We start from the raw sequence: 14,283 nt of genomic DNA, 5'->3' as shown, positions 1-14,283 counted from the left end.
ATTAAATTCATAGCTTTAAAATCTTGCATCATTGTGCAAGCACAGAAATCACTTATGAAGTTTACAGGTGCGGAGATACTTATCGATGTTTAGTCCATTTCATTGAGCATAATTCTAATTAGATCCTTATGATTCGGAAGATTTTCCTTAAAAATTTAAAACTGAAATAGCCAATAAAATAAAATGTGTTTGGGAAAATTTGTGTTGAAAACAGATTATTTGTGTGTTAAACAGTTAAAAGCACAAATTAAGCTTGTGCATTTAAATCAATATTGGTTGAAGTTAAGTAACCGCAGATCGCCAATCCTTACACTATGAATCGTCAAAATGAAAAGTAAAATTACACATTGAACTAACGAACTATAAAAATTGGAAGATTGATTAATGTACATATAAAATAAATACCCCAGCGTTTTGTTCTAAAGTCTAACCTAAGATATTTTAAAATATTCTTGAAAGATTCGATTTACTTACAGAAAATAATGTTTTCCGTAAGTTTGTGAAATTAGATTTAACATTCGACCACGCTGTGCAAATAAATGTCAACAAGCGATGGAAGGAATGATTGGTCGCGTAATTGTAAACACACACAAACCCTAGATAGCTGTTTTAGATAAACATGTATCGCAATCAAATTTAAAACAAAGATAAGCCAACATATTAATCTCAAATATCCGACAATAATAATTTTCCATTAATTGTAAAATAGTTTTAATACACCAATTATTTTGTCTATGACTACGGGGTCAATGGTTCGCCGCGGTGTGTCGCTTTAGATTTTCTTGGACACGTGTAATCGTAAGATTACGCAATGGTACACACGCTAAAAATCTGGGTTCTAGATGAAAGAATCGCGCAGTAAATAATATTTGTATTATTGGACTCTTTGAAAGTTCTTTTTATGAGATCCGGGCGTGTATGGTTTTCGTTCATATTGTTTGTGTTCATATTTTAACGAAGAAAAGATACTCGTGCTTTTTTCTAAAACTCTTTCTCTTGGAAAGATCTTGATTAATAAAAGGAAAATGATGCCATTGAATACTCTGAACGGGAACCAAAGAACACGTTTAGAACCTAATTAAATAAAAGAGATATGATACAGCATTGTAAAATATTTATTACTTACGGCAAGTTTACTTCAATTCTGCGCATAAAGACTACAGAGTTTTCCTTCAATAGCAAGATGAGAACTGTTTAGCTTTCTTTCCTATAATACGTTAGACTCAAACAAAATAATATTTTCATAGGACAAAGATAGTATTAAGATACAATTTTATGCATTAAAGAATGAATTTAATGAATTTAACCATTCTGTGTTTTTATTTGTGTATAACTGTGGGTCGCTAGATTACCCGCAGATTGATTCCCAGTGACCGACTTTGCCCCGCGCTATCGAGGGAGGCGTGTTATATAATTGTAAGGAGAATGTAATCGGAAAAACACTACCTGTTTACCTTGCCTCCTTACGCAATATTCCCGGCATAATCGAACAAAACAGCATTTTCATCAGAACAAAAAGGTGTTCAAGAACAATTTTGTTCGTAAGATCTAGATCGAAATATTTACCGTTTTTGAGTTATAAAGCAAAAACTTTCAAGTTCCATAGAGCCCTAATTATAGGGGCCAGCCCCTTTTGAATATCATTATATGAAAGCCCTTGCAATTGAGCACAACTTTTGTTCATTATGTCTTAACAAAATATTTTTAGTTTTCAAGTTAAAAAGGGAAATATGTGTGAATTTTCGTTCTTTTAGGCGTTCTAATTTTTGACCCCTATATAGCGCCATTTTTAATACAGAAATCGAAAAACAAAAACCGATGTGCACAACTTCAATCCTTCTGTTACATAAAATCAGTAAAAAGTCTGCTTCAGCTTTTGTGGTCTCTGAGCCTTTATCCGGAAACGAAAGCCTATAAATTTTCGTTTAAAGGGAAATAACTCAAAACCGGAAGTGACTTTTTAAAATTTTAGTCAGCATTCTGGTAGAGTTCATAAACGTCTTTATTATATAGTCTATTTATAGTCCCTATATAATCTATACAAACGCAAACAGTTCATAACACACATTCACCGGATTTTAGGCCGTATTCACCGGAGGGTCAATTCGCGTGCAACGGCATTGTGACGTCACAATCAAAATATCAAACAACGTTGTAAACAATGGTTGCAACGGCCGCAGCGAGCTACGTAACTGAGCAGGAAAACGGTTCGCAATACAGTTAAGGTGCGCAATGGAAATATCGACTAAATTTTGTATTTAAAAATGTATTCGTAATCGGGATGGCGATTATTTTTAGTACATTATTTATATCGGATAATTGTAATTATGATTAATAGCTTCATATCGAAGACGATTATATTTTATATTTAGACTAGTCACGTGATGCAGCAGTCACGCGATTTAAGCACATTGACTTGAAGTACTGATGTTACATATAAATGTCACTAGTGCAAGGGCATAACTAAATTAAATTTCCAAGTTTAGTACATAAATATTTTCAACACGCATTGTAGTTTCTAAAAAGTGCTGCGATCCTGTCTAAATTCTGCAATTTCATTGTTAAAATTATACTTGTATGACCGAACGTTATATTTTTTGCTGGTCAGCGGCATGAAATATTGATAATATAAAATTATTTTTAAGATTTCATCAGGATCGCAGCACTTTCCAGATACCTTAATAGTTCTGTAGTTGAAATGTAAAAGCTTACTTTGATCCATAGAGTGTATGCCCTTGCACTAGATCGATTTATTAAGACCTCCCACATTACCCTCCGAGGTACTTGCATACAATTATATGGCAGTGTCAATTAAATACGTAATGCACAGAAAATATATTAATAAAATAGTAAAGAAGACATTAAATTCAAGTTATTGTCCCATATAATATCTGTAAATAGTGTTTTATTTAATTAGAGAATACATATTTTGTTGAGAAAATATTGCTGAATCTGTCTCTCACTGCATACAAACTACGTCACGTTGTAAAAAATGACGTCATATTGACAAGTGTATTGCGATCAGTGACTTGTTTATAACTTGTTATGTGGGATTTAACTAACGACAAAACGACACGCTGTAGTAAGTTTTTATGTCGTTTGATGATTTCTTACTAGTGAAATTAGCAAATAAACTCATTTTGTGGTATTTTTAAGAGATGTTGTATGACGTATATTGTGTATGATGTCATAGTCAATTTTCCCGTACAAGTTAGGCTCCGCCTCCTTTTTGTAACCTTAACTGTGCTGCGTTATTCAAACCTTTTTCAGGATTATTTTTTAACATCTGGACGTCTTACACATAGCCAAACTCGGAAAGGAAAACAAACAGGTTACAAACAGTAATCTGGAGATTTTTTTATTTTCAACAATGGAAGATCGAAATGAAAATGGTGTCGTCCTACAGCCTTCAATGTCTTATCTATACAAATCCCGACTATATAATAAAACAATCATGGACTCTTTTGGTGTTGAATATGGTTTGTTATTACCAGAAAAATATATTCGCCTCGGTCAATATGGATATTTTTCTGATTAATAACAAACCATATTCAACACCAAAAGAGTCCATAATTGTATAATAACCTCTGAAAATTTGAGCGAAATCCGTTGAGCAATGAGTGAGATATGAGGCCTCAAAGTTGCGGTCTAGGAAGCAGAAGAAAAAAAAAGAATAAGAATCTTGACCAACAGAATCAGTAGAAGGTCTTCCGTTGGAAACGGAAGACCTTAATTAAATGATTTGTTAGATGATAGAAATTGGAAAAGATGACACAAATATCAAGAGATCTTGCATGGACCATATCAGTTTTCGTAAATAAAGATATCGATTGGGATTATTAATAATAGAAAACAATTGACAAGAAAATAATTTACAGTGGCAAGTAAAATTGCACAATTTGTTCAATATTGATAAAAAATATTGATTAAAAATCCCTTAATTTGTGAAACAATGCATACATGTACATTGAACAATATACAAACTACATTAGTTTTGTAAACATTTATATACATTGAAATACAATGATACAAATCTCTCATTCACAGTCTAAATAGTCAAATACATGTATTTCAAATTATTAAAATGAGTGTAAATAGCTTGGATGAGAAATATGCATTGATGTTTACCAGCTATATCAAATAACATGAATCCACCTTACAAATTATTTAGTGCTGTTTGTTATCTCCATGTCCTTTCTTTAGCCCAATTTCAGTCTTTCCATTGAGACACGGTAATGCTCATTCTATACTATGGAGTATTAAATAAAACATTCAAACCCTAAAAAATTACCCTTCAGTGTTTTACAATAGGGGAATTGTAATATCTACATTCATAGTAATTAAGACTTTTGTTCATTCTATACTTCATATAATAGTATTGATAAAACATTTGAACCCTATCAAAAATTACCTTTCAATGTTTTACAGTAGGATTATCTTAATATGTACGCTCATATTAATTAAGAGTTCTGTAAATTTTCTACACAGAGTATCGTCTTACATGTTTCTTCACCTCCTTGATTACTCTTGTGTACTTAAACACTTCATCTCTTAGCCACTGTTTCTTACTGCACGCACTCAGCAGTCGTCGTGTCCTCTCTAGAACAGACACACCCTCTCTGTCTGACACAGAATCATACTTCCTGTACCTCACACTGACATTGACATCCACCTCCGCCTCCAGGAGAATCTGAACCTTAACTACTAAACTGTTGTCACGATAACTCTCATCAATCAGTGTAAACAACAAAGGTTTCTTATCATACTCATCATTATAATCATTATACAGCTGTATCCACTGATTGACATCCAGACCCACACATAAAAGATGCTTTAAACCACTACAATCACTTTTTATGATTGCCTCATACAAATCTCCCCCTCTCTCCATACGCCACAATCGTTTCCGAGTCGCCACCACATCATCCTTACTATCAGTCATCACGTCACTGTGTCTAATATTTACCAAACAGTCGAACAAATGTAACTTCAGTTTATTTGACTGACTTTCATTCTCTGTACTTAATAATTGTTTAACAGAACCATTTTCATTTTTAATTAATGCAATATATACCGTTGATATATCCTCTTTATTATTGATAGTTGAGTCTGCACAATAGATGTCAAACATTCGTAGTATAACAGGTTTGAAAGCCTTACTAATGCTAAAAGCAGTGTAGAGAGGGGTATTTCCTTCCTTATCCTGCTTATTAACATCACTTCCTGCGTCTAGCAAGATTTTGGCTATATCCATATACCCATTCTTACATGCGGCAGTCAGTGGTGTAAAATGGCCTCCTTGTGCATTTATATCAGCCCCTGCCTTTATCAGCTCTATCACAATAGTTATTTGCCCGCTAGAACATGCGAGTATCAGCGGTGTATTATACTTATACTTCTCTTGTATATTAACATTAGCCCCTGCCTTAATCAGCTCTGTCACAATACTTGAACATTCATATTTTATTGCTTTTGTCAGGGGTGTATCACACAATCCTTGTAGATTAACATCAGCCCCTGCCTTTATCAGCTCTGTCACAATATTTGAATGTTTACATTTTATTGCATTCGCCAGTGGTGTTTCATACTGTCTTTGAAGGTTGACATCAGCCCCTGCCTTTAGCAGCTCTATCACAATGCTTATATACCCCCTATTACATGCTGCTATCAGCGGTGTATTATGCTTTCCTAGATTTACATCAGCGCCTGCCTTCAGCAGCTCAATCACAATACTTGTATATCCGCATGTACATGCGGATATCAGTGGTGTATCATACTTTCCTTGTAGATTGACATCAGTCCCTTTCTTCAGCAGCTCTTTCACAATATTCATATGTCCCGTTCTACAAGCTTCTATCATTGGTGTTTCACACTCTCCTTGTAGGTTGACATCAGCTCCTGCACTTAGCAATTCCTTCATAATACTCATATCTCCTTTCCAAATTGCTGCTATTAGTGGTGTGAAATATTCATCCCGAGGATTAACTTCAGCTCCTGCCTTAAGCAGAGTTTTAACTTCTCTCAAATATCCATATTTACATGCTAATGTCAGAGTTGAATAAGATTTAGGGGATGAACATATGAGTCTTCCTGAATACATTATCATTGGTTTGTAATATTTACCCTGAAAATTGACATTAGCCCCAGCTTTTAGAAGCTCTTTCACTACGTCTTCATGTTCACCCCAAAATGCCGCTATCAGTGCTGTATAAGATTTAATTTGTAGATTAACATTAGCTCCTGCCTTTAACAACTCCATCACAATTTTCAAATGCCCACCATAACAGGCTGTTATAAGTGGTGTTTCTTTTATACTTTGTAGATTAACATCAGCCCCTGCATCTAACAACTCCTTCACAAAACTCTCATGCTTTCCTTCACATGCTGCTATCAAAGGTGTATAAAATTTGTCTTGTGGATTAACATCGGCCCCTACACTAAGCAGCTTCTTAAATATAATCATATTTTCAACTTTAACTGCAACTGTTAAAGGTGAATCTATTTTACCGCGTGGATTGACATCAGCACCTGCCTCTAAGAGTTCCTTCACTAAGTCTGTATGTCCACCCTTACATGCAGCTGTAAGTGGTGTATGATACACAACTTGTAGATTAACATCAGCCTTTGCCTCTAGCAACTCCCTTACTATATTTAGATGCCCACCCTTGCATTCAGTTGTCAATGGTGTATCAGACTTACCTTCTAGGTTAACATCAGCCCCTGCCACTAGCAGCTCTCTCACTATATTAAGATGTCCACCCTTACATGCAGCCGTCAGTGGTGTACAATCCTCATCTAGTAGATTGACATCAACACCTGCCTCTACCAGCTCTCTTACTATATTAAGATGTCCACCCTTACATGCAGCCGTAAGTGGCGTACAATCATCAGCTAGTAGATTGACATCAACACCTGCCTCTACCAGCTCTCTTACTATATTCAGATGTCCACCCTTACATGCAGCTGTCAATGGTGTATCAAATTTAATTTCTGGATTAACATCAGCCCCTGCCAATATCAGCTCTTTTACTATATCAAGATGTCCTCCCCTACATGCACCGTTTAGTGGCTACACAACCCATCGTAATCTTGTTGATTTACATTAGCCCCTGCCCCGAGCAATTTCTTCACTATACTTATATATCCACCCTCAGCAGCGGCTCTCAGTGGTGTATCATAGAAACTCTGTGCGTTTACATCAGCCCCTGCCTCTAACAACTCCTTCACTATATTTATAAATCCACCATCACAAGCTACTATCAGCGGTAATTTATAAACACCATATGGGTTGACAGTAGCCCTTGCCCCGAGCAACTCCTTCACAACACTCAGATGTCCACCCTCGCAAGCAATTGTCAGAGGTGTATCATACTTATCATTTTGATTGGCATCAACCCCTGCCGCTAACAGCTCCTTCACTACACCCAGATGTCCACCCCTACACGCAGCTGTCAGAGGTGTATCATACATATCTTTTTTATTAACATCAGCCCTTGCCTCTAACAGCTCCTTCACTACACTCGGATGTCCCTCCTCACAAGCGGCTGAAAGTGTTTTGTTTCCTAATACATATTTAATGTCTAAATTTGGATAAGTCATATAAATTGTTTCTCTTTTGAAATATCTAGTAAATATTTTCACAGTTTCTAAATCTCCATTGTAACAACTCAGCAAAAGTAAACGTTTGTGTTCAGATATGGATCCATTAATGTCCGGGTCTCTGAATGACCATGGATTTTCTATTTGATAATTTGCTGCAATATTCTTTTTATCTTGTTTTGTTGTTTGAGTGAAATCCAGATGAAAAAAATTCCAAAAAAATTCAGACTGCGTTTCTTTGTGCAAATCAGTTTGCTCTAAAATATATTGCATAATCTGACTGTGTCCGTAGTAAACTACCCAACTAATAACCCTCACACTGTATGTTATTCCTATACCATTCACCAACACCTCCTGTCTGTGCCTCTCTCTGCTCCTCTTATCCCTCTCCTCACTCTCCTCTGTCACACGCTCTCCTTTACTCACCACCTTAGACACGTCTTTCTGTTCTGACAGAAACAAAGACTTTAACTCTGAGTAAGACTTGGTCTTTAACACCTCAATAAAAGCCTGACATACCTTAGGATGTTTCAAAGCATTATTCATAAAAACATCATACAGCTCCATATTTTCTATATCTTTGTACAAACGCTCTGCTAACAAAGAGTACTGATCCTCACCTATCCTTATACAGAGATCAAATGACTCCATTCTATCACAGTTTTCAGCACTTAAAGCCTCTTTCTCTCCTTTTTGTGAACTTTCACAAGCAATGTTTTTTTCATTTTTAACCTCACTTTTGATTGCAACTTTTTCACTTGCTTGCTTTAGTTCACTCTCTAATTTAAGCATTTCATATTTTTGAAGCTTTACATAGTTAGCAATGTAACTACTACTCATAAATTGTAAAATGAGATCTAGGAATTGAGAACCAAAATGATGAGCAATGATTTCAAACATGGAGTCATGAATGAAGGTATACTCAGTACCATAGAGTTTTGTGTATGTCCCCTCCATAGCTGCCAATGCTTTAACAAATTTAAATGGATCCGTGTAACTCTCAACTTCACAACTTTCTAATGCTTTTGATTTCATTTCGTAGAAGGCCTTATTTTCTGTGTCGTTTAATATTTCCTTTGATAATTTATTGTTATTTAACAGGCATAAGACTAATGTAGCATAATGTAATCTATTCCGTTCCCGCATTTTGTCAAACTCCTTTAAAATGCATGCAGTTGGACAAGTTAAGAACCTTTCAATGTTGTTCCTAAAACTCGCCTCTTTTGATATGAGTTTACATAATAGAGGAAACATCGCCGATGCTTCTCTCAGTAATGTAGGGGACAATAAATCTTTATCCAAGCCGTGCCTCTGAAAAATGGCTTTTTTGTCTTCATCATTCAATGAATTTTCTGGACTACACATTTTGATTACGTTTTCCTCATTTTTGAAAAAGGATTCGTAACATTCATTTAACACTGCTTCCCTGCATGACATCAGTACCTTTGTATGTCTGGACGGATCTGAAATAATTTTTTCATAGTCAACTAAAGTCTCTAACTTTTGTGTTTGCAGACCGAACACACCTACCACATCATCGATGACAAAAACCTGGGGATTATGAGGGTCACAATAACGGTAAATCTCACTGATGTCTATAATTGGCACAGCCTCGTAACCTTCCTTCTCTAGAATCAGGGCTATGTGATGAATCGTTGCTGACTTTCCGGACCCCGGGACTCCAACAAATGTCATATAAGGTTGTGTCCGAACTTTGTTCATCATTATCTGGAAAGTGTGAGTTTCACTGTAAACCTCATCTTCTTCTCTCCATTGTATCAATAGTATTTCATGAAGATCTAAAATATACGAGGGCTATTCATTAAATAGTGACACTACATATATTCCTTTTAAATTTTACACTTAATAGAAATGGAACCTCCTTTAAAATGTTTATTCTCTTCCATACTTCTGATCTGAAACGTAGTCACAACCTATTTATAAAGCAATTTTCGAAGAGAGCATCTTTTTCGGGCACACCCTGTGGACACTGCTAACATGAAGACAGAAGGAAAGTCCCGAAAGGATATTTTGAACATCAAGTCGTATATCAAATATCGTTTTTCTAATGAAAATCAAGGGAAAAGAAATTTTCAAAGAACTCGTGTCATTTTATGGAAACTCTGTTGTGTCTATCAAAAGTGTTTATTGATGGATAAAGCATTTCAAACTTTGTAGGGATTCAGTTGAAAATATCAAACAGTTAGGAAGGCCAAGATCAATTATCAATGAGAAATCAGTTGCAGCAGTGAAAAATATCATCGACAGAGACGGCAGAGTTACTATGAACCAGATTGCCAAGAAACTGAACATTTCATCGGGTAGCATTTTTAAAATTTTAAAACTACATTTAGGAGTCAGGAAAGTATCTGCAAGGTGGATTCCACACATTTTAAATGACGAACAAAAAAGAAAGCGATTGCAAATTTCACGAAAACTTTTGAAAATTTATGGTGTGTGTGATAAAAGACGTGTGTGAAATTGTCACGGGGGATGAAACTTGGCTACATTTTTATGAACCTGAGAGAAAGCTCGGAAACAAAATATGGCTCCTTAAACAAAGTAAACGACCTACCATTGCTAAACGCGGCAAAACAGCAAGGAAGGTTTTATATGAAATCTTTTTCGATTCTAACGGGATTGTCGCTCAGATTCCAATTAAAAAGGGCAAAAGTGTAACTAAAGTTGTTTACGTGAAAAAGATACTGTCTGAGGTACAAAAACACTACAAAAACAGAAGGCCAAGGTCGGGAATGAGGGGGATCAAGCTTTTGCATGATAATGCCCCAGCACACACTGCAAAGTACACGCAAGATTTCTTGTTGGAAAATGGAATTCAGCAACTTGATCACCCCCTTATTCACCAGATTTATCCCCATGTGACTTTTTCTTATTCCCTAAATTGAAAAAAATGCTATCTGGAAGGCGTTTTCATTCTCGTTCTGCATTGGGTTCAGCTGTGTATCAGAGTCTGAAGAGTATACCTTTTTCGGAGTATAGAGGCGCGTTCCAAAGCTGAATAAAACGACTTCAAATATATGTTGAAGTAAAGGGTGATTATTTTGAAGGGATGTAAATAAAATAGAGAAGAATCATACGTTATTTCTTACTTTATTGAAGAAGTCTCACTATTTAACGAATAGCCCTCGTATTATAGCAAACTTAAATGATTCCAGTGAATTAAAAGCAAACAGGAAGACGAAAAGGTCAATGTACATTCATGGTCATTTGGGAATTTTAAAATTTTGTACTTTTACACAAATTGCAAGTACATACACCCATTATTGGAAATACACAGATACTAGTATATTTTAGATATTGAAAAAAATATTTTGAGAGAGAGAGAGAGAGAGAGAGAGAGAGAGAGAGAGAGAGAGAGTTGTTCTCAAAATTTGCAATATAATGCTCAAGTTATATTATTCATTTGTTGGTCTTATATAATACTATGTCATTGTAAAGTGTCATGTTGTAATAGTGATATTTTAGTAATGTGATGTATTTTTTAAATTGTTTCTTGTTTATTATGTATGACTGTTGTATTTTATGTAACATTTTTATGTAGTTGGAAAGAAGCTCTTTGGAGGTAATGTTTTGTGGTTGAGGTACCCGGCATTAAAAATGTATCATTATATCTTACTAGTTTCAAATTCATTTCATTTACAATTTTTAAATACAATTTTTTTTAACTCTTATTCTAAATTCATGGTTTTTTGTGAAATGCATATATAAGATTGACCACTGTTTGTTTTCTTAACCTCTAAGTGAGTAATAACGTATTTTAAAAGCCCCTATGCTCGATTTTTAATAATGTTGAGCTAATTACATGAAATTGATTGCATATAAAAATAGTCATGTTCCATCTAGATACTGCAGTAATCCATTTCCCAATTTAAATTTTGATAAGAAAGCTTTGTTCAGTTGTTTCAATATCATTCCGACACAAGTACAATTAAGGCCAAGATAATCCAGTGTACGAATTTTCAAGAAGGCTAATATTTAAACAAATTAATATAAAACAGATGTGTCAGATTTATCAGATTCTGTGGTGTATTTTATTAGGTCACCTGAGTAAACTCAGGTGACCTATTGTTATCCGTTTTCGTCCGTCGTTGTATGTTAACATTTGAACATTTTCAGCTTCTTCTCTGCAACCACTTAACCAATTTCCATCAAATTTTACACAAAGCATGTATGGGTAGAGGGAAACAAAAATTGTGAATTTCATGGACCCTGCCCCCCTGGGGCCTAAGGGGTGGGAGAAAAACCACTAAATTAGTGCAATCTTTAAAAATTTCTTCTTTGCTCCTGGACATCAAGCAGTCAAACTGTTAGTATGAATGTAATGTCCATTAAGTCCTCTACCAAAATTGTGAAATTCATATCCCCAGGGTCAGGGATTCTAGTGCTAGGATGGGTCTCTATTGTTTATATAATGAAAATGCATTATTTCTTTTAAAATCTTCTCTGTTCCTGGGTATTAAATAAACTAACTAAGGACATATTATGATGAGCAAGAGTGCCTCTACCAAAATTGTGAATTTTATGTCCCCAGAGTCAGAGGATCTGGTGTTAGGGTGGGGCTCTATTAATTATATAGTGAAAATACATTATTTATTTTAAAATCTTCTTCTCTGCTCCTGTGTATTAAATAAACTAACTAAGGACATAGTTATGATGAGCAAGAATGCTTATTCCAAAATTGCGAATTTTATGGCCCAAGGGTCAGGGGTTCTCATGTTACTGCGGGGCTCTATTGATTATATAGAGAAAATGCAGATATTATCGTTATGATGAACAAAAATGCTTCTTCCAAAATTGTGAATTTTATGACTCCGGTGTCATAGGGTTCTGGTGTTAGGGCAGGGCTCTATTGATTATATTGAGAAAATGCAGAAATTGTTTCAAAATCTTATTCTCTGCTGCTGGGTATTCAACGAATTTACTAAGTATATAGTTATGATGAGCAAGAATGCCTCTTCCAAAATTGTGATTTTTATGGCCCCTGGGTTAGAGGTTCTGGTGTTACGGAGGGCTCTATTGATTATATAGTGAAAATACATTAATTCTATGAAAATTTTCTTTTCTGCTCCTGAGTATTAAATAAACTAACTAAATACATATATAGTCATGATGAAGAAGAATGCCTTTGTGAATTTTATTACCCCAGGGTCAGGGGTTCTGTTGTTAGGGCGGGGCTCTATTGGTTATATAGAGAAAATGCAGAAATTATTTGAAAAATCTTCTCTGCTGCTGGGTATTAAAGCAGATGAACTACTTATATAGCTTTAATGAGCAAGGGCCATTCTTCCTGAATTGTGAATTTCAATGCCCCTGGGTCGTCAGGGGTACTATAGGGGGAGGGGGTGGCTCTACTATATACTGAAAATGAATAAAGTGATTGAAGTCTTCTCCTTGGTATTATTCAAAGATTTATGATAAGCAAGAATGCCTTTTCCAAAATTGTGAATGTGTGGACCATGGGTACGGTGTTTGTGGTAATGGCACTATACTGATTATTGCTGAATATTACTGATTAGTCGAAATGAATTATTTTGTTCCCCTACTCCGTCTATGAGTATTTAGTAACCAAACTGAACAGGCTAAGTTATGATAAGGAATGGTGCCTCTTTCAAAATTGTGAATGCCTTCATGTCTAGTTTAAAACATGAACCAAATTCTATCATTGTAAAGTTGTTGCATGATGCTCAGGTGACCATTAGGCCCATGAGCCTCTTGTGTCATGTTGAAGGGGTGAATTGAGTCGATATATGTATTTAAGTATCTATTGTTAATTCAAATAAAAGATATGGATATAACGATTAATTTTCAAGATCAAAAGTCCATAATAATAATACAAAAAGGAGCATAGCAAACACGGAGCTCCAAAACATCAGTGCTGGGATCAGGTGGCATGGAGGAGTAAACATCCGCCGTAGACATAATATTACATTCATGGAAGGCCATACTTGCTTCCATCTGGGTTGATTAAACTTGAATTCCTCTTATTATGACCAACTTATCCCTATGCAGCTGGAATTTCAAGTCTAAAACGTAATTGACACGGATCTCTCACTTTGCTTACTTTCATATAACTGAATTCATTTAATGTTTAAAAGATTAATATTTTTAGGTTTTGACCAGCAGAGCCCAGCTGTTGTTGAAATGGGAGACAGATATCAAAGTGCTAGATATAAACATTTTATGTGAATATTTTTCATGAATCAATTTATCAAATATTTGAAACAGAATACCTAAAGACAAATCTAATAATTTGTTCATAGTAAATTTCACAATCATACATGTTTTGTAGATTTGTACATACCCTTAACATTTGGAGGAATGACATGTTGTAGTTTCTTAATTTCATCTGAAAAAAAAAACGTTTTATTTTAGTTTTCTTTTTATTATTTATTAACTACAGTTTGCAAATAGACCATGCAAGGTGTCATTAACAAAATGCTTAGATATTTAATATTAAAATTGTAAATGCTAACAGATTTATACCTAAAATCTTAGATGTCTTATATTTTTGGATTCAAATTATCAAACATCTAAAACAACAGAAAACCCATAAACTTATTACTTTTTCTTTGTTAAATCTATGATCATGTATAAAGATTTGTACGTACCCTTAACATTTGGAAGGATATCTTGCTGTAGTTTCTTAATTTCGTCTAGAAGATA

At 34.8% G+C, this 14,283-nt stretch overlaps 1 protein-coding gene across 1 annotated transcript; it reads right to left on the bottom strand.

The window, feature by feature from the left end:
• Positions 1 to 4,480: 4,480 nt before the first annotated feature.
• Positions 4,481 to 9,321, bottom strand: LOC134261731 (serine/threonine-protein phosphatase 6 regulatory ankyrin repeat subunit B-like). The gene is made up of 2 exons (XM_062744138.1): positions 7,074 to 9,321; positions 4,481 to 6,963 (listed from the first exon to the last, which is right to left on the bottom strand). The coding sequence occupies exons 1-2, from the start codon at positions 9,319 to 9,321 to the stop codon at positions 4,481 to 4,483; spliced, it is 4,731 nt and encodes a 1,576-aa protein (XP_062600122.1).
• Positions 9,322 to 14,283: the final 4,962 nt, after the last annotated feature.

Source organism: Saccostrea cucullata, unplaced genomic scaffold (assembly GCF_032062105.1).
Source record: "Saccostrea cucullata isolate Sc308-1 unplaced genomic scaffold, CSIRO_AGI_Scuc_v1 ctg11670, whole genome shotgun sequence".
NCBI classification, from domain to species: Eukaryota; Metazoa; Mollusca; class Bivalvia; order Ostreida; family Ostreidae; genus Saccostrea; species Saccostrea cuccullata.
This window is presented reverse-complemented; position numbering and strand designations above follow the sequence as displayed.

Coding starts and splice junctions, on each gene's coding strand:
- LOC134261731 (XM_062744138.1), bottom strand. CDS start 9,321: ATGAACAAAGTTCGGACACAACCTTATATGACATTTGTTGGAGTCCCG. Junction 6,964..7,073: donor ACAAGATTACGATGGGTTGT/GTAGCCACTAAA, acceptor CACCATTGACAG/CTGCATGTAAGGGTGGACAT.